Source organism: Pseudophryne corroboree, chromosome 5 (assembly GCF_028390025.1).
Source record: "Pseudophryne corroboree isolate aPseCor3 chromosome 5, aPseCor3.hap2, whole genome shotgun sequence".
Classification (NCBI taxonomy): Eukaryota; Metazoa; Chordata; class Amphibia; order Anura; family Myobatrachidae; genus Pseudophryne; species Pseudophryne corroboree.
This window is the reverse complement of record NC_086448.1, coordinates 746,067,443-746,087,329: the sequence shown is the minus strand read 5'-3', so window position 1 is coordinate 746,087,329 and position 19,887 is coordinate 746,067,443. Positions and strand designations below refer to the sequence as shown.

Here is a 19,887-nt window from a genome sequence, read left to right as displayed (position 1 = left end):
GACAAGTACAATTGTGTATCATCTGCATAGCAGTGGTAGACCAGGCCATGGCACCTGATTATTTCGCCCAATGGGAGCATGTATACTGCAAAAAGCATGGGGGATAGTATAGAATCTTGTGGGACACCACATGGCAATGGCATTGGTGGTGATGAGTATAATCCAGATGATACTCTCTGTGACCTGCCTGTGAGAAATGATTTGAACCAGCTTAGGACTGTGCCATCCAAACCACAGAAATTTATCAGTCGCTCAATCAGAAGCCTATGGTCCACGGTATCAAATGCTGCCGAGAGATCCAGAAGGATTAATATTGAACAGTCACCTCTGTCTTTTGCCATCAGAAGATCATTTAACACACACACACCAGGGCTGTTTCAGTGCTATGTCTTCTCCTGAATCCTGATTGAAATGGATCATAAATATCATGGGTTGTCAGGCGGGTTTCCAGTTGATTTGCCACCACTTTCTCAATAACCTTTCCTAGGAAAGGAAGGTTTGATACCGGTCTGTAGTTGGTCATGCAGTCGGGATCTAAATTAGGTTTTTTAAGAAGCGGTCTAATAATTGCTTCCTTTAGGGGTCCAGGAAAAATGCCTGTCTGCAAAGAGCATTGAACAATTTTTGCAAAGACAGGACCAATTATATCCATACAACCTATTAGAAGCTTTGTTGAGGCTGGGTCCAGACCACAGGTGGTGGGACGCAAAATCCGAGCAATTTCAGCAGTGTCCTTTACATCCACTGGGTCAAAGCTGGTCCATGAAGGCAGGTAGCTTATATTGGCAGGCTTTGTAGTTTGGCACTCCTTTGATGGCACTGTGGAGATTCCAGCCCGGATGGTGGATATTTTATCTGCAAAGAAGTTTGCAAACTCGTTGCATCTTGCCTGGGAAAGGGTCTCATCAGTCTGCAGGCATGCTGGCTTGCAAAGCATCGCCACTGTGCGGAGAAGTTGAGCTGGCCTATTGTTTGCTGCTGTGATCTCATTTGACAGGAACTGTGATTTCTTACGAGTGATTGTCGATTGATATTCTTCGTTATGCTTTATTAGTTTTATTTTGTCATCCACTAGGTTAGTCTTCCTCCATCGTCTTTCCAGTCTACGCCCCCTTTTCTTGAGCTCACTAACACTGTTGTCGAACCATGGAGCTTGACGTTGTGGTTTGCGAGGTCTTATACGCACAGGGGCGATAATATCAATTGCAGCCATAACATCCCTATTATAATAACGGACTAGGGAACAGGGATCTTCACAGGCACCCAGTATAGCAGAGAGATCCAGATTTGCTGCAAGAGCCTGGGGAGTCATACCCCTCCTTGGACGATACCTGGTCAACTCCACGGGCAGAGATCTTATTTGAGGGGTTGCAACTGAGAACCAGAGGGAGTAGTGGTCTGACCAGATGACTGGGTTTATTTTTAGGTCAGTGACTTCTAATCCAATCTGAAAGACAAGATCAAGAGTATGACCACTTTTATGTGTGGCAGAGGGAATGACCTGTGTGAAGCCCAGACCATTCATTGTGCACAGGAGGTCTTGGCCAAGGCGTGAGAGCTCATCATCCACCCATGCATTGAAATCCCCGAGGATGAGCCATCTTTGATGTTCCAGAACCAGGCCAGCAACAGTGTCTGCAATTTCTTGTAGAAATATCTTTCCATCTCCAGGTGGACGGTAAATGAGAAGTACTCTGAAACCTAATCCTGTCGAACTCCGGGCAGCAATGCACTCGAATGAGCGAGTATTTTCAATAGGGTGGACCCTAAGTTTAAGTTCTTTTTTGAAGCAGATAGCCACCCCGCCACCCCTGCGGTCCAGTCTTGGGTTGTGGATGACAGAGTAGTTTGTTGGTACTGCAGCCTCCAATATAGGTGCTGCATTTTCATCTAGCCAGGTCTCTGTAATACAGGCTAGATCTGCAGATTCAATAAGGTCAGCAATTGTTGCAGTCTTGTTTCTTATAGATCTGGCATTACAAAGAACTGACCTGATTGGGCATACCAGAGGGCCTTCAGTTTTCTTTATGTTAATTGCAGGAGCTCTGGGTATGGGGGTCACAAAGCAAGAGTTGACCGTTTTGTCCTTCCAAACATAGGGCCGTCTTTTGGGTATCACTTCTATTTGATTGTTCTTGGAGTATGGGGGTGAGCAGGTGGGCAAAGGACGTAGATGGTTACCGGGGGAAATACATTTCCGGCCTGCTCGCTTCCCACGAATGCGCCTGTGTTTTCTTTTTAAAATGCCAAGGGATTGGAGAATAGAAGCCTGTGATGGTGTGATAGGAACTGCAGAGCGTGGTGGGCGGAGTGAAAGAATGAAGCTGGAGCAATACGTATACATTTGGACATCAATGACAGATTACTATAAGTTTGAGTTGCATATGATGATGATGATGATGAGAGAGGGAGAGAAAGCAGTGGGTTTTTATTTCTTCTTTTTTTTTTTTTTTTTTTTTTCCTTTTTGTGTTTTGTTTTCCCCCAATTCGGTATGTGATCCAAAATTATAATGGGTTTATGAACAAAGTTATTGCTATAACCTATTGGGTATATTTGAAGCAAGTGATAAATAAAATAACTGCTGATTTAGTCAATTATCCTAGGATAGGCAGACTTTGGAAAGGTGTTAGAAGCCAGTTCCTACTGTGTAGGTGTGAAAAGTCTCAGTGTGAGAGGCCTTTGATGTAGATTTCTTGTGTGGGGGGTAGTGATAACATGTCCTGGGAAATGGATCCTGAGTTGAAACAGTGAGCCTTCAGCAATTCAGAGCCTGAATATACTGATATTAGTAGATTAATGCAATAAGTCAGTTATTTGTTGCTCAGAGAACAGAGGTGGGTGATGTCTAAGTGAGGGGCTGGATGTAGCCAAAGATAGGTTGTAATCCACAGTACCTTATCTGGGTAATGTCCAATGCAGAGTACAGCAGCTGCTAAACTGAAGGATTTCTCAGTGGAGATATGCAGAGGATTCAGTCCAGGATTCAATCCAGTGTGTATCTCAGCGCAGGAATGCAATCCATTGGTTTTGATGAGATGTCCGCGTAGAGTAGTACAAGTTAAAGGTAAGTCCTTGGATATTTATGACGATTCATAGGTCAGTTGTGGTGAATTTAAGCTGTTTTATGGAGATGATCAGGAGCATACAAAAGGAGAGGCAGCCATCTTGGGCGCCAGTATATATATCACTACCCTTAATAAATTTCATTTTCCTCACCAACTGACCTCTCTTCTACGTATACTGTATACTGACTCCCACTCTTGGATTATATGTAATGGATACCTGTCGGCCCCTATACCCTTGGGCAGAGGCACTAGACAGGGTTGCCCCCTCTCACCACTATTATTTGCATTGGCCGTTGAACCCTTAGCGATTGCTCTCCGCAACCTCCCAGAATTTCACGGTATATGTATCGCTCATCACTCCCTTAAAAGAGCGTTATTTGTGGATGACCTGTTAGTGTTTCTTTCTGATCCTCTCGTCTCCATCCCAATCATCCTTCACTCCATTAAATTCTTTTGGCCTCTTTTCTGGTTTTAAAATTAATTATGACAAGTCTGAACTCCTCCCATTATCCTCTTCTGCGTGTGCTCTTCTCACTCCTTCTCCTGTCCTATCTTTATTCAAACATAAGGTGCCCAGGTTAAAATATTTGGGCATATATATCCCACCTTCTTTTTCCAAGATCTATGCCCTTAATTTCACTCCTGTTTTACAAACCATTGCAACACAATTAGAAACTTGGACGCCTCTACCCTTGTCCCTTATGGGAAGAGTTGGTGTGCTGAAAAGTATTATCCCCCCCCCATAGGACTCAAACTTTGGAGTTGACCCTCTCATACAAACGGTTGCTTTAGTTTCACTTTCCCCTTATAAAACCTCTTATTTATATTGGGACATCCTGTCAGGATTTGAATCAAAGCTCTGGGCTTCGACTGTTAAGAGTTGGGAGACGGACTACCTTTCTCCTATATCTCACAAAATATTGACAGATAATTTTGCTAATATCCTCAAAGCACTCCATTCGGGTGTAGTATGACTGTCGGTCAGCTGACCGGCGGTCACATGAATACCACCCCTCCATTCGACACGACTTCAAGAGACACATATTAAATTTACACATAGAGTTTACATCACACCAGGCCAACGAAAACATATGGTTCCTTCTGAATCTGGAAACTGTCTAAAGTATGGGACTCCCAATGCTCTGTTCCTACATTGTTTTTGGACCTGCCCTAAGATAAAGAAATTCTGGTACAAAGTCTTATGGTTTATTAACTCCACATTCCATCTTACACTAAAGCTAAATTGCAAAGCAATGCTTGGGCTGATTTTCACAGATTGGGGCATCCCACTACTATATATTATTCTAACTTTAAGGAAAAAGTTGATCCTTACTAATTGGATTGTGAAATATCCCCCTCGGCTTGACACGCTGCGTTCATGCCTTATTCGTACCTTATACTTAGATCGCCAGTCGACTCTGCCTAATGTCGACAGCAATGTTATACGCTTCTACAGAAAATGGGGCCCATTTATAGAATCAACAACACGTGCTGTCTCTATTTGATTCGACAACATGGTTCTTACTACGTTGAATTAACACTGACCTCTAAACATATTTGTTTCTCATACTACTGTTTATTCATCTGGCCTGATATGTGAATCCTTTTATAATTTTGGTACTCATCTCGTTACTTGCCTGTCATAGGAATGTTTTGCTATGGTCTGTGCCGACACAGACTCCGTGGCCGCTGTCCCCCCCCCCCCTCCCTTCCAAGTTCATCCTTCTTTATCTATCTTCTCTATTTTTATTCCTCTTCTTTTATATACTATTTGTGCAGGTGTATCTTCTTACCTGATTGAAGGTTAATACGGATCTAAATTGAATATCGTACTGTACTACTGTTAACTAGAGACTTCATATTTTGCCTGTCTCATCTTTTGACATGTTTGATTGTCTTCTTTCTCCCATTTTCAAGAATGCACAAATGTATGTATCTTTCTTTGCCATCTTATAAAAACTCAAATATATAAAAAAAAAAAAAAAATACAACTATGCATTCCTCTAACCTTAGTATGTTGCAGCTAATTTCAAACTCCCTACACATAGGGGGTAATTTTGAGTTGATCGCAGCAGCAAGTTTGTTAGCAATTGGGCAAAACCATGTGCACTACAGGGGGGGCAGATATAACATTTGCAGAGAGAGTTAGATTTGGGTGGGTTATTTTGTTTCTGTGCAGGGTAAATACTGGCTGCTTTATTTTTACACTGCAATATAGATTTCATTTTGAACACACCCCACCCAAATCTAACTCTCTCTGCACATGTTACATCTGCTCCTCCTGCAGTGCACATGGTTTTGCTCAACTGCTAACAAAATTGCTGCTGCGATCAACTCAGAATTAGGCCCATAGTGCTAACTACATCCGTCACCCACTCTCTGCAGTTATCAAGCAGAAGATTGCACTACAACATATTCTCATCCACAAACCTATGAAGAAAACTCTGCATTCAGTACATTTTCAACTGTATCTTGGTTTCTCACTCCTGGTATTATAATCATCCTTGTACTAGCTGCATTATGCCATGTAACACTCATGCCTCCTCAAAGAAAGCTGGGCACTAGAGACAGGAATATTTAATAGAAATCTCCCTGTAATCTACCCAGTCCACAAGAGGACCCCACACACCTCCCTGTAATCTACCCAGTCCACTAGAGGACCCCATACACCTCCCTGTAATCTACCCAGTCCACAAGAGGACCCCACACACCTCCCTGTAATCTACCCAGTCCACAAGAGGACCCCACACACCTCCCTGTAATCTACCCAGTCCACAAGAGGACCCCATACACCTCCCTGTAATCTACCCAGTCCACAAGAGGACCCCATACACCTCCCTGTAATCTACCCAGTCCACAAGAGGACCCCATACACCTCCCTGTAATCTACCCAGTCCACAAGAGGACCCCATACACCTCCCTGTAATCTACCCAGTCCACAAGAGGACCCCATACACCTCCCTGTAATCTACCCAGTCCACAAGAGGACCCCATACACCTCCCTGTAATCTACCCAGTCCACAAGAGGACCCCATACACCTCCCTGTAATCTACCCAGTCCACAAGAGGACCCCATACACCTCCCTGTAATCTACCCAGTCCACTAGAGGACCCCATACACCTCCCTGTAATCTACCCAGTCCGCAAGAGGACCCCATATACACCTCCCTGTAATCTACCCAGTCCGCAAGAGGACCCCATACACCTCCCTGTAATCTACCCAGTCCACTAGAGGACCCCATACACCTCCCTGTAATCTACCCAGTCCACTAGAGGACCCCATACACCTCCCTGTAATCTACCCAGTCCGCAAGAGGACCCCATACACCCCCCTCACTCTACCTGACCAGCTGCAAGCAGTAGGGAGAGGCCTGGTCGCTCTTCCCCCGGGTACAGCTCCGTATAAGCGGTGACCGGCAGCGCAGTAGCGTCCACCCCGCCATGACAATGTCACCCACAGGACGGGGGCGGGGCCTGGGCTAGGATCACCATTGGTAGTGAAAGTTTGGAGCGTGCACCTGTGTACGTCATCGCCCCGCGCCACTGTTGTTGTCACGTGACTGCCGGTGTGGTTTGTGCGACCGTCAGCCGTGTGGTGTCTGTGTGTGCATCCGCTGTGTGCAGCCTCCCGGTGTCATTGTGTGGCGGAGGTGAGTGTGTATAGAGTGTGTGCGCCGTGTCAAAGTACTTGACTGTGTTGTATATTCAGGAGCACCTACAGCCATATCTGGGTGTTCCCCCCAAGCCGGTTCCCTGCACACCCGGTATATGCCTGCCCGTCTCCCTCCATACCCCGTACATGCGTGCCCCTGTGTCCCTGCCTACCCTGTACATGCCTGTCTCCCTGCATACTCTGTACATGCGTGCCCCCATCTCCCTGCATATGCGTGCATACCCTGTCTCCCTGCCTACCCTGTACATGTGTGCCCCCATCTCCCTGCATACCCTGTACTCCTGTGCCTGCCTACATATCCTGCATATGTTTAGCATGCATTGGGATCTTGGAATATATAATAACTATACAGGGGGTCAATTTAATTAGGTGCGTATGGCTGCATACACAAATCCACGCGTCTGGGGCAACATCGAGCCGTGAGGGGGGCAAGTTGCGGGGCTGTTGTGGCGTTTCCACCTGGTTACAGTGGCAACTCATTGAATTGACCTTATTCTATTAAATATGTGGGATGATTTTGCTAATTTCATGATTACAATATAAGTTCCTAAATGTTACTAAGTTTGGGCTGTAATGTTTTTTATATTCACAATTTTTTTTTAAGGACCGTGTAATGTTTACTCAGATGGGATAAATGGCTGCATCTCTTCTGTTATGTTTAATTTAGGAGATATGCATACAGTAGTTTGTGGATACTCTGTACGTGAAGCTAAGGCTGCATGCATACAGTTGTTTTTATCTTTCAGCAATAGAGCAAAACAAGCAAGGTACTGATTAACAAACACAGATTATTTTAGTTTTTCTATTCTCTCCTCACAATCTCCTTGACCCCCCCCCCCCCCCCTTTCTGTTCATTTTAATGTTCCACAAGTATTAGGTGAGCTTATGGATTTTGCCCTTATTTGCAGTGGTATTAATATACCATTAAGTAGCAGCTGTAGCTGCCTAGTGTGAGGAGAGATTTTACACTGCCACATATTCTTCAGTATCATAGGCTGCCTTGTCATGTTCACTTCAGTGTCTCAGACACACTGTACCTGCTTGATAGCGGGAGGTGCAATTAAAGACTGTACCGCACTACTCATTGCTCTCTGTAGATGGCACTCAGCTGGAATGAATGACCTGATGTGCAGAACGGTCATACAATTGTACAGTAAGCTTCTTCAAGGCATCCCCGGGAGACTTCAGTTTTGAGGGTCCAGGATAATAGTCTTGTAAATGGTACATTAACAAGCCAATTTATTGGACAGATGTTCCTACAAGGAGGACACAGTCATTGATTCCACCAGCATCCAAATCCTCAGCAGATTCAGTGTTTCTGAAAATTACAGTCTTTGGCTCAAATTTTTGTCAATTGATAGTGTTACCAAGAAGATTTCTGTATGTGCGGCCTTTCTCAGGCAAACACAGAAATCATTAAGTTAATAAAGGATGCTTTGGAGAGGAACAGGTCCTCAGAATAAGTCACTTCTGACACAATGGACAGTTCCCAGGCATTATGCAACCAATTTTCCAGGACACAGATCGTTTCCTAGGAGGCAGTGAACCCAAACGTAAGCCCTCCTAAACCTCTAAATGGTTCAAGACTATAGCTTATGGCGGTGAGAAGTGTTCTTCACTGCTAGAACCTGTGTGTATTTACTGGTGGGTCATCATCATCGTCAGGTAAATTATATGTCCCTATTGGAGTCCTCTATATTGTTTCTTCATCGCTTGATTCCCCATAGACTTGGAGCTCAGAAATGCCCACTCAAGGGTTGCTAGATACTTCACTGTCCAGATCATTAGAGCAGTCTGGTGTCTGGTGTAATATTAGAACTTTTCAGCCCACTATTGATCTGAAAGCACTGAACAAATTAGCTCTGTGGGAACAGTGCAAGATGGAGTCGCTTTGATTAATGATTCAAGCTATGTGGAATGGTGATTCCAAACATCCTGGGAATCAAAGAGCCTTGTTGCTCGTGCACTGTAGCTGACGCAGAAGAGCAATCCAGCAGGCCCCTTCTGTAATTCTAGTACTACACTTGACCAGGGTGGGCCGTTAATTCTGTGCTGTGTGACATTGTTGATCAGTATATCAACAGGTATCCTGTATGTACATTGTATTATTTGTATTCTGATCAAAGCAATTGTTTTGTTTTTTATCATTGTGGAATTGTGTTTTATGCATAAACGTACTGCTTTTCTTCTAGATTTCACAGACCAAATGAAAAAGAAAAACGCAGGAAATGAGAAGGTGCAGGCGAAGAAGATGAGCGCGGAAGCTGCAGACAGAGAGGCTGCGACTTCCAGCCGCCCGTGCACGCCACCACAGACATCCTGGTTTGAATTCTTATTGGACGATACTTTACTAGAGGCTCACCTACAGAAGTCTTTTCCAGGTACCAACACTTGGTCCAGTTTTAAAGGTCATTGGCTGAGAAGTATGGTTTCCTATTTGTTTGTTTTTTTAAGCCACTTTATTTTTGGAGCTGCCAGTATTTGCTTCAGTCAGTGGCAACAGTATGAGGTTCCTCAATAGGTTCCACCAGATCAGTTTTTCAACTAGCAGCAAGTAAGTGCACGCGTATGCAGCACTTATGGTAGCCCCGAACGTACAGATTCGTGTTCACAGACTCCATGGGGCTGTGGGGGGAATTCAGATGTGATCGCTGCTGTGCATTTTCACACAGCAGGCGATCAGGCACAAACTGCACATGCGTATGCACCGCAGTGCGCATTCGCATTGCATGGGTACAAAGCGGATCGCCGCTCAGCGATGGGTTTGTGCAACGGATCCATTTGCACAGGCGAACGCAAGGAGATTGACAGGAAGAAGGCATTTGTGGGCGTCAACTGACCGTTTTTAGGGAGTGTCTGGAAAAACGCAGGCGTGTCCATGCGTTAGCAGGGAAGGTTCCTGGCGTCAATTCCGGTCCTGGACAGGCTGATGTGATCGCAGCGACTGAGTAAGTCCTGGGCTGTGCAGAGACTGCACGAAATCTGTACAGCTCTGCTACACATGCGTTCGCACATTTGCACAGCTAAAATACACTCCCTTTGTAGACGTCGACTATCTGATCGCAGCAGTGCAAAAATCGCTTGCTAGTGATCAGGTCTGAATTAGGCCCTGTGTACAAAAAGCCACAAGATGTGGGGAGAGTTGTTATTCTGTTGCTGGATTTTCCCAACATTGCAGCGGAACATCGCCCAGTTCATGGCTAATTGGATAAGTTTAGTGCTAAATTGACCCTGATGAAGCTGCTTCTCCCCTTGCCTCGGTTATTGATCCTACTCAGTCTGTCGTGTTCTAGCAATGGGGCAGATGTATTAACCTGGAGAAGTCATAAGGAAGTGATAAACCAGTGATATGTGCAAGGTGATAAATGCACCTGCCAATCAGCTCCACTATGTAAATTAACAGTTAGGCGGTGATTGGCTGGTGCGTTTATCACCTTGCACTGATCACTGGTTTATCACTTCCTTATGCATTCTCCAGGCTTAATACATCTGCCCCAATGTTTTTACTTATGCTATGCACTTAAGCTGTGGTTACCTATTGTACATTATATTTATACTCTGTTATATTGCAGTGTCTTTGTTTACTCCCTTGTACGGCACTGCAGATACTTGGTGGCGCCTTATAAATAAGATAACAATAACATTTTGTTAAGGCTGTAGGGCAGGGGTGGGGAACCTGCAGCCCTCCAGCTGTTGTTGAACTACACATCCCAGCATGCCCTGCAACAGTTTTAGCATGGCCAAATAGCAAAACTGTAGCAGGGCATGCTGGTATGTGTAGTTTAACAACAGCTGGAGGGCCAAAGGTTCCCCATCCCTGCTGTAGGGACTGATGTATTTCTCAGCTGTGTCCACAGTTTGTCATATATGTACAAATGTACTTGATACATAATGCCTTGTATATAAATAAACGTGTTTTCATTAAATTATTTTTTAGCATTTTAAGAGTTTTTCAGCATATGGACGGAGGATTTTAGTCATTGATTGGAGCGATTTGTTGTTCTGGCTTTTTTGCTTCTACCGTCTATATTTTTAGTGTAGTATAAAGGCAGTTTTGACGTGTTGTACATTGGTGATTTTAATGTTTCTTGTCCTTGTTAGATCCACAGCCTGTTCAACTTATAATCCAGTTTCTAGAGCAGGCCTCCAAGCCCACCGTGAATGAGCAGAATCAGGTACAGCCCCCTACTGACAACAAGAGAAACCGTACCCTGAAACTGCTGGCACTGAAAGTGGCAGCTCATTTAAAATGGGATCTTGATGTACTCGAGAAAAGGTATGATTGCAATCACTGTTTCCAGACATGACCACAGCTGATGTATCTCTGCATCGATTTTTATTGATGATTACTAGTCCATCCGCTTTCTTCCTATCTTTTTTCCTGGTATCGCTGAACATGCTCAAATTCATGAGCTGCCCTGGTTTTACAAATATGGCTGTATGGCTCAGGAGACAGCAGATGTGTTATCCCAAATATCTCAGGGCATATAGGGCTCAGGAGACAGCAGATGTGTTATCCCATATATCTCGGCATAGAGGGCTCAGGAGACAGCAGATGTGTTATCGCATATATCTCGGGGCATAGAGGGCTCAGGAGACAGCAGATGTGTTATCCCAAATATCTCAGGGCATATAGGGCTCAGGAGACAGCAGATGTGTTATCGCATATATCTCAGGGCATATAGGGCTCAGGAGACAGCAGATGTGTTATCCCAAATATCTCAGGGCATATAGGGCTCAGGAGACAGCAGATGTGTTATCGCATATATCTCAGGGCATAGAGGGCTCAGGAGACAGCAGATGTGTTATCGCAAATATCTCAGGGCATATAGGGCTCAGGAGACAGCAGATGTGTTATCGCAAATATCTCAGGGCATATAGGGCTCAGGAGACAGCAGATGTGTTATCCCATATATCTCAGGGCATAGAGGGCTCAGGAGACAGCAGATGTTTTATCGCATATATCTCAGGGCATAGAGGGCTCAGGAGACAGCAGATGTGTTATCCCATATATCTCAGGGCATAGAGGGCTCAGGAGACAGCAGATGTGTTATCGCATATATCTCAGGGCATAGAGGGCTCAGGAGACAGCAGATGTGTTATCCCATATATCTCAGGGCATATAGGGCTCAGGAGACAGCAGATGTGTTATCGCAAATATCTCAGGGCATATAGGGCTCAGGAGACAGCAGATGTGTTATCCCATATATCTCAGGGCATAGAGGGCTCAGGAGACAGCAGATGTGTTATCGCAAATATCTCAGGGCATATAGGGCTCAGGAGACAGCAGATGTGTTATCCCATATATCTCAGGGCATAGAGGGCTCAGGAGACAGCAGATGTGTTATCGCATATATCTCAGGGCATAGAGGGCTCAGGAGACAGCAGATGTGTTATCCCATATATCTCAGGGCATAGAGGGCTCAGGAGACAGCAGATGTGTTATCGCATATATCTCAGGGCATAGAGGGCTCAGGAGACAGCAGATGTGTTATCGCATATATCTCAGGGCATATAGGGCTCAGGAGACAGCAGATGTGTTATCGCAGATATCTCAGGGCATAGAGGGCTCAGGAGACAGCAGATGTGTTATCGCATATATCTCAGGGCATATAGGGCTCAGGAGACAGCAGATGTTTTATCGCATATATCTCAGGGCATAGAGGGCTCAGGAGACAGCAGATGTGTTATCGCAGATATCTCAGGGCATAGAGGGCTCAGGAGACAGCAGATGTGTTATCGCATATATCTCAGGGCATATAGGGCTCAGGAGACAGCAGATGTGTTATCCCAAATATCTCAGGGCATAGAGGGCTCAGGAGACAGCAGATGTGTTATCGCATATATCTCAGGGCATACAGGGCTCAGGAGACAGCAGATGTGTTATCGCAGATATCTCAGGGCATATAGGGCTCAGGAGACAGCAGATGTGTTATCGCATATATCTCAGGGCATATAGGGCTCAGGAGACAGCAGATGTGTTATCCCATATATCTCAGGGCATAGAGGGCTCAGGAGACAGCAGATGTGTTATCGCATATATCTCAGGGCATAGAGGGCTCAGGAGACAGCAGATGTGTTATCGCATATATCTCAGGGCATATAGGGCTCAGGAGACAGCAGATGTGTTATCGCAGATATCTCAGGGCATAGAGGGCTCAGGAGACAGCAGATGTGTTATCGCATATATCTCAGGGCATATAGGGCTCAGGAGACAGCAGATGTTTTATCGCATATATCTCAGGGCATAGAGGGCTCAGGAGACAGCAGATGTGTTATCGCAGATATCTCAGGGCATAGAGGGCTCAGGAGACAGCAGATGTGTTATCGCATATATCTCAGGGCATAGAGGGCTCAGGAGACAGCAGATGTGTTATCCCAAATATCTCAGGGCATATAGGGCTCAGGAGACAGCAGATGTGTTATCCCAAATATCTCAGGGCATATAGGGCTCAGGAGACACCAGATGTGTTATCGCATATATCTCAGGGCATATAGGGCTCAGGAGACAGCAGATGTGTTATCGCAGATATCTCAGGCGCTTGATATATTTGCGATTAATGGTTGCAAGGAGGACAAGTAGTTCTCAGCCTGCACCATTATCATCAGTAATTTATGTAACCTCTCCAAATTAGGCAGCTCCTTGCGGGGAACGTATATTTTTCACATCAGCTGCTCCCCCATTGGAACTTCCAATCTAATTTCCCTTCCATACAAACACACTCGCACAACTAGGGTAATTTGTTTGGCAACAGCCAACTAACCTAATAATGTGTTTTTGGACTGTGGGGGTGTGTGATACAACTACTCATGATGTCAGAGATGAACCCATGGTCCGAGCGTACTGCAACAGCAATGCTAGCCACTGTGATGTGACAACTAAAATGCTTGGAGTTCCTGGCACTTCTTTCCGGGTTCAGGTAGAAAATAAAAAGACATTAAGGACAAAGGGGCAGATGTATTAACCTAGAGAAGGCATAAGGAAGTGATAAATCAGTGATAAATGCAAGGTGATAAACGCACCAGCCAATCAGCTCCAATATGTAAATTAACAGTTAGGAGCTGGTTGGCTGGTGCGTGTATCACCTTGTAATTATCACTGGTTTATCACTTTCTTATGCCTTCTCCACGTTAATACATCTGCCCCAGAGTTTCAGAAAGCTTTTTGAAAATGAAATAATGTAACGTACCTTTTTTTTCGGGCGTTAATGCCGCATCTTGTCAAATAGCGGGATAAATGCCAGAAAAAAAGAAAATCAACCAGAAACGCTGCATCTGTTCCTGTCTATAAATAATGCACAGCGGATAAGTCCGTAGTTCGAGAAAAAGGTTTTCACAGATAGGCTTGCTTTGCAGAAATGCACTATGTGGATTGGCTGATTCATACAAAGGGGCGGGGCCAGTGTCAGCTATTTGACCTGTATTAGAGACTAGGGCTTTATTTACAAAGCAGCAGCTTGGAGGTGATAATGTAAAACGGCATGCTGGACTTTACACTGACCATGAATGCCGTTTTAAATTTTTACCTTCAACCAGGTGGAAAGCTGACACTTCGTAAATAAAGCCCCTATTTCCTACGATTGTGGGAGGAGTTGCAGCTGTGTGTATTAGATTAGGAAGGTGATGCTGTACTTTGTAACAGCTACAATGGGATTCTGATTATCAATGAATAATGTATTTACTCTTTTGGGGGCCACTGGATCTTTATGGATCCTACGGAAGAGAAACACAAGTGGTCTGAGAGAGGCAGTTAAAGAAATCACCCAGACTGGCATTTAAGCATATGTCGCTGTATCGAACGACCTATCATCTAGTGCAGCTGTCTCCAATCTTAATTGGGGTGTGAGCTACTTTCCGAAAATAAAGCCTTTGGAAGAGCTACCCCTCCTCCTAATGCGCGCACATTCCGGTGAAAGTGGGTGTGGCCTTGGGAAGTGGATGTGGCCTCAGAAAAGTGGGTGTCCTCGCAACAGTAATGCCCCCCTGCGGTTCCGGATACACAAATAATGCCCTCCCCCCAGCAGTGCCAGATACACAAATAATGCCCCCCCCCCCTCCCCCCTCGCGGTGCCAGATAAACAAATAATCAGCACAATGCAGGTGTATACTAATGAGGTATGAGGCACAGCCCCATTATGCTCCATCATAATACAATGCATTGTGCTGACTGCAGCTGTCACACACACACACACAGAAGCCTTTAATAATATTACTGCTGGCACTAACCCTGGATGGTCCGGATGGCGTGGTGTGCGGGCTTCGTCACAATCCATGCGGCAGCGGCTGCTCAGGGGCAAACATGGAGGAGGTATCGGCGCCATCAGCTTTCCCGTGTACGCCGCTCCTGGCTGCATACAGCCGCTTCTGGCCGCGCATGGACGCCGCCCACTTCCCCGAGTCCCCATGTGTATACCTGGTGAGATGGGCGGCTGCATTCCACCCGCGAGCTACTCTGATTCCTCGCGAGCGACGGGTTGGCGACCGCTGATCTAGTGTATACACGCTAGGGTTATTTTTATTCTTGGGGGAGCCAATTAAGCCACCAGTATATTTTTGGATTGTGGGAGGAAACTGGGCAAGCATGGGGAGTATATACAAACCACACTGTTTAGGGCCGTGCTGGGAATTGTACCTATGACCACAGTGCTGTGAGGCAGTGATGCTAACCAGTACACTATCCGTTATGAGTAGCTGGTGCACTGTCTCCAACTAATCAGGTCACAAAGTGACTAAGCTACAGTAGAATATTAAGGGCCCTACACACTGGCCGACATGACTGCACGATATGAACGATCTCGTTCAATAATGAACGAGATAACGTTCATATCGTGCAGTGTGGAGGCTCCAGCGATAAACGATGCGCGGCCCCGCGCTCGTTCATCGCTGGTCCCCCGTCGGCTGTACATGCAGGCCAATATGGACGATCTCGTCCATATTTGCCTGCACTTCAATGCAGCCGGGTGACGGGGGCAGTGAAGAAACCTCGCTCCCCCCCATCACTGCCCCCCCCCCCCCGCCGCCGGGTCGCCCGTCGGCCATATCCGCCGTCGGGCAGCTCGGCGGCGGATCGGCCAGTGTGTAGGGCCTATTAGAATGACTCTCAGAAATGCACCAGCACATGGGATTCAGGAATAGACAGTGGGCCCGATTCTTACTTAAAGCAAAAAAACAAGTAACTTTGTATCTGGAACAAACCATGTTGCAATGCAAGGGGAGCAAATATATTTATTTATTTTTTTCTGTGCAGGGTAAATACTGGCTGATATTTGCATGTAACCAACACATATTAGACAGCTTTATTTTTACTGTAATTTAGATATAAGTAAAACGAAATATCTCTGCACGTGTTACATCTGCCCCACCTGCATTGTAACATGGTTTGCACAGTTGACGTATTTCCTTTTTTTGGCTTTACTTCCAAATCAGAATTCAGGCCTCATGTACAGTATTGTTGGCCAAGTTATTTGACAAGTTCCTAGAAAAAAATATCTACCTCAAGACAATAAACCGTTTTAACCAAGAGAGATTGCAAGAGGGAAAAAAAAAACATATTTTATTATTATAACAAATGTAGTGGAAGAAGCTGGGAGTTTATTGCTGGTGGAACCAGGAGGTTTCCTAAATGAGGAGCTGGTTGGTGGAGGACTAAACATTGTATGAGTGGGTACAGTTTACTTGAAATTCCTCAGTTCTAAACATCCGCCATCCACTTCTTCAAGATTAACGGTAAATCCTTGAAAAAGTGTAATTGAATAAACAAAGCACTGTATTGTTTTGATAACATTCAATAGATGGCTTCTGCCAAGCTACACCGACGTCCAGTAGCCTTTCTTCACGGTATTGCACAGAGCACAGTATTACTTTACTGTTATTTAGAGTGATTAGTACTAGTATGGTTACTGGGGCCGATAGAGGTGAGTTACTATACTGGTAGCCCAGCCTCTGACCTGCATCTCCACTGCTCTCAGGAACTCCTCTCAAGTCTTCCTGCAAGAGGCATCTCCTTGCTAGGGACTGCAAGACCACCTCTAGACTTAGAGTGAAAAAGTTTGGATCTGGAAGTACATTGTCTACAAACAGACAGACCTTATGGTACAGGGTGCCAATACATTCGTCAGTAAGTGAAAAGGAGGCTCTAATCTTTTCCGCCAAGGGCTCTATTGCTAGGGCAGAAACTAATGGAGAGAGTGGACACCCTTGGCAAGTACAGTTAGGTATGTCAAAGTGTCTGGATAAAAATCTGTTGCTAAAGATATGGGCCAAAGGGTGAGAATACAGTGTAAGAACCGCTTTAAGGAACTGGCCAAACCTAGCAAGGAAAAAAAAAAGGGGGGAGGGGGGGGGGGGGCTGGACTGCACACTCTATTATTAAAGATATTAAGAGGTGCTATCATGCTGAGGCTTCTAATACTATGCTGGAGGATGAGAGATGCAGATGCACACTCCTAGAACTAAGAACATTGCATTTCTCTTCCTCCAATCCTAGAAAGGACCCTGGGCATGTATAGCCAGTGCAACAGCATTAATGCTCTCTGCAACCTACCTCTTTATTAGACTCTATCTGCCTCCCACCTACACTGGTTATATTCGTTCCTCACTACTATCTCTATTCCCATTTTGAGCCACACCGATTACAAACCCTTATAAGTAGGACCTTCCCTACCATCTGTTTCCAAATCTGCATTTATTTGTCTACCTTATATGTCCCAGTGTTCTGTGTGCTCTATTTTCTCTACTGTCCAGTGCTGAGGAGCAATATGGCAAACCACACATTCAGCACCTCTCGTAAACCTGCCGTTTTTAGAATGTATGCTCTCACGAGCAGGGCCCTCTTCCCTCACGTGCTTATACTTTTTCTTACTTTAATAATCTTCAACTCTACCAAATCCAGCAGTCCTCTGCCACCTGATACTTATTCCAGTGTCATCTGCTGGTGTAGCTATGTTTAGTTTCCCTTTACTTGTCCTATATTGTCGTCAACTGTAAGCAGGGCTGTTTCTAGCCAATTTGGCTCCCAGTGCGAGATTTCAAAATGCGCCCCCCCCCCCCCCCCCCCCCCCATTGCTATAAAAAAAAAATGTGCCCCCCCATAGCTATAAAAAGAAAAAGCATGCGCACGCTCCCGACAAGGGTGTGTGGCCTGATTAAAATGGGCGTGGTCTCATTAAAGTGGGCGTGGCCTCATCTGATATCATCACGGCCACCACATGGGGGAAAAAATAAAAAATAAAAAGTCCCCATTTTACACATTACAGCAGGCAAGTGTCCCCATTTTACACAGTATGGCAAGCACGTGTCCCCATTTTACACAGTACGGTAGGCAAGTGTCCCCATTTTACAAAGTGCGGCAGGCAGGTGTCCCCATTTTACAAAGTGCGGCAGGCAGGTGTCCCCATTTTACACAGTACGGCAGGCAGGTGTCCCCATTTTACACAGTACGGCAGGCAGGTGTCCCCATTTTACACAGCGCGGCAGGCAGGTGTCCCCATTTTACACAGTACGCAGGCATGTGTTCCCATTTTAAACAGCGCAGCAGGTAGGTGTCCCCATTTTACACAGCACGGCAGGCAGGTGTCCCCATTTTACACAGCACGGCAGGCAGGTGTCCCCATTTTACACAGCGCGACAGGCAGGTGTCCCCATTTTACACAGCACGACAGGCAGGTGTCCCCATTTTACACAGCACGCAGGCAGGTGTCCCCATTTTAAACAGCGCGGCAGGCAGGTGTCCCCATTTTACAGAGTGCGGCAGGCAGGTGTCCCCATTTGAAACAGTGCGGCAGGCAGGTGTCAAGTGGGGGGGAAGGAAGGGAGAGAGAGAGGAGAGACTACTTACACATAGAAGATCTTCCCGCTCTTCGGGTCGGGCCGCCTCACCTCCCTCGCGCCGGACGCCTCCTCCAACGCTTGTCTGCTCCTCCTCCCTGGCTTGTCTGCTCCTTCTCCCTCTTGAGTACTCCTGCTCGGGGGGGCGGGGTTTCGCGGAATGACGCGATTGGAGGGAGACATAAGTACATGCAAAGTGCCGCGGCGGGCGCCCCGTGCGGTTGCACGGCTCGCCCGCCGCTAGAAACGGCACTGACTGTAAGTTGCTGGTTTCCTGTTTTGATTATGTGCATATGTACTCTGTAATTGGCCGCTGCGGAACCCTTGTGGCGCCATACAAATAAAGGATAATAATAATAATAATAATAATAATAATAATAATAATAATAATTATAATACAAACAACTATAATAATAACTGTGAGTTCCTTTTTCTGCCACTAGGTGGCGATGATCCCTAAAGTAAATACTGTGTAAAAGAGTTCTTGCTTAATTTGATGTATTTGGGGATAACTTGCTTTAGCAGTTGGCATTTTTATAAAAGATTTGCTAAATTTAATTTTATAATAAAATATTGTATATTTGTATACATGAGTCTATTCTAACTTTGTTTTATCTTGTATAAGTTTATCGGTCCCTGTCCTGAACATGCTTCTGAATGAGTTGCTGTGTGTGAGCAAAGTACCTCCTGGAACAAAGCACGTGGACCTGGACCTCACAAGCTTACCTCCAACCACGGCCATGGCTGTCATGCTGTACAACAGATGGTAAATTAATTTCTGTACAAATCATTTCCACTATACCGTTCATTAAGGCTAATGATGACGAGCGCACTGAAACACTTTCATGAGAACTTCATTTTTTATCAAGATAAAGTCAGAATCACACTTACTAACAAACTGAAGATTATATCCCACAGTGTCTTAGGTTATGGAAATAGGTTATGTAGCATTTTTGGCTCATTCACTAGGATTAACATGGACTTGATCTTATCCACTGTCTGTCGCTATTTAATGCCCATTCATGTCACTTCCTTTATTATTCTGCACTAGCAGGGATGAGAGCCAGGCTGCGCTATCTAAAGTGAATGTTTCTAAATCATTTTCTTTTTTCTGCGGCTAACCCAATTGCTGCAGATTCCATCCATATGAAGTCCAAGTAGATTGTGTGAATAATGATGTTTTGTCTCTTTGGGGCAATCCAGTCCAACAATCTGGTTAAAATCCCTGATCCGCACAGTTTGTTTTTTGTCCCCTGGTTGTAGGGGAAGGGAATATTCAGCGAATGACTGCATGCGCTCGGGCATGGTTTACCGGGTCCCGC

At 45.4% G+C, this 19,887-nt stretch overlaps 2 protein-coding genes across 3 annotated transcripts in view; one reads left to right on the top strand and one right to left on the bottom strand.

Moving 5' to 3' along the window:
• NDUFAF6 (NADH:ubiquinone oxidoreductase complex assembly factor 6) overlaps positions 1 to 6,559 on the bottom strand; it is a 253,561-nt gene extending 247,002 nt beyond the window's left edge. Inside the window, exon 1 of the mRNA XM_063924135.1 lies at positions 6,409 to 6,559. Coding sequence (XP_063780205.1) covers positions 6,409 to 6,509 — 101 coding nt within the window. The 5' untranslated portion in view covers positions 6,510 to 6,559. The remainder of the gene's footprint in view (positions 1 to 6,408) is intronic.
• A 75-nt stretch (positions 6,560 to 6,634) lies between these two features.
• Positions 6,635 to 19,887, top strand: part of INTS8 (integrator complex subunit 8) — a 198,937-nt gene continuing 185,684 nt past the window's right edge. For both annotated transcript variants that reach the window (XM_063924132.1, XM_063924131.1), the window contains exons 1-4: positions 6,635 to 6,716; positions 8,932 to 9,120; positions 10,841 to 11,015; positions 19,191 to 19,331. In XM_063924132.1, the coding sequence (XP_063780202.1) occupies positions 8,946 to 9,120; positions 10,841 to 11,015; positions 19,191 to 19,331 (491 nt within the window). In that variant the 5' untranslated portion in view covers positions 6,635 to 6,716; positions 8,932 to 8,945. The remainder of the gene's footprint in view (positions 6,717 to 8,931; positions 9,121 to 10,840; positions 11,016 to 19,190; positions 19,332 to 19,887) is intronic.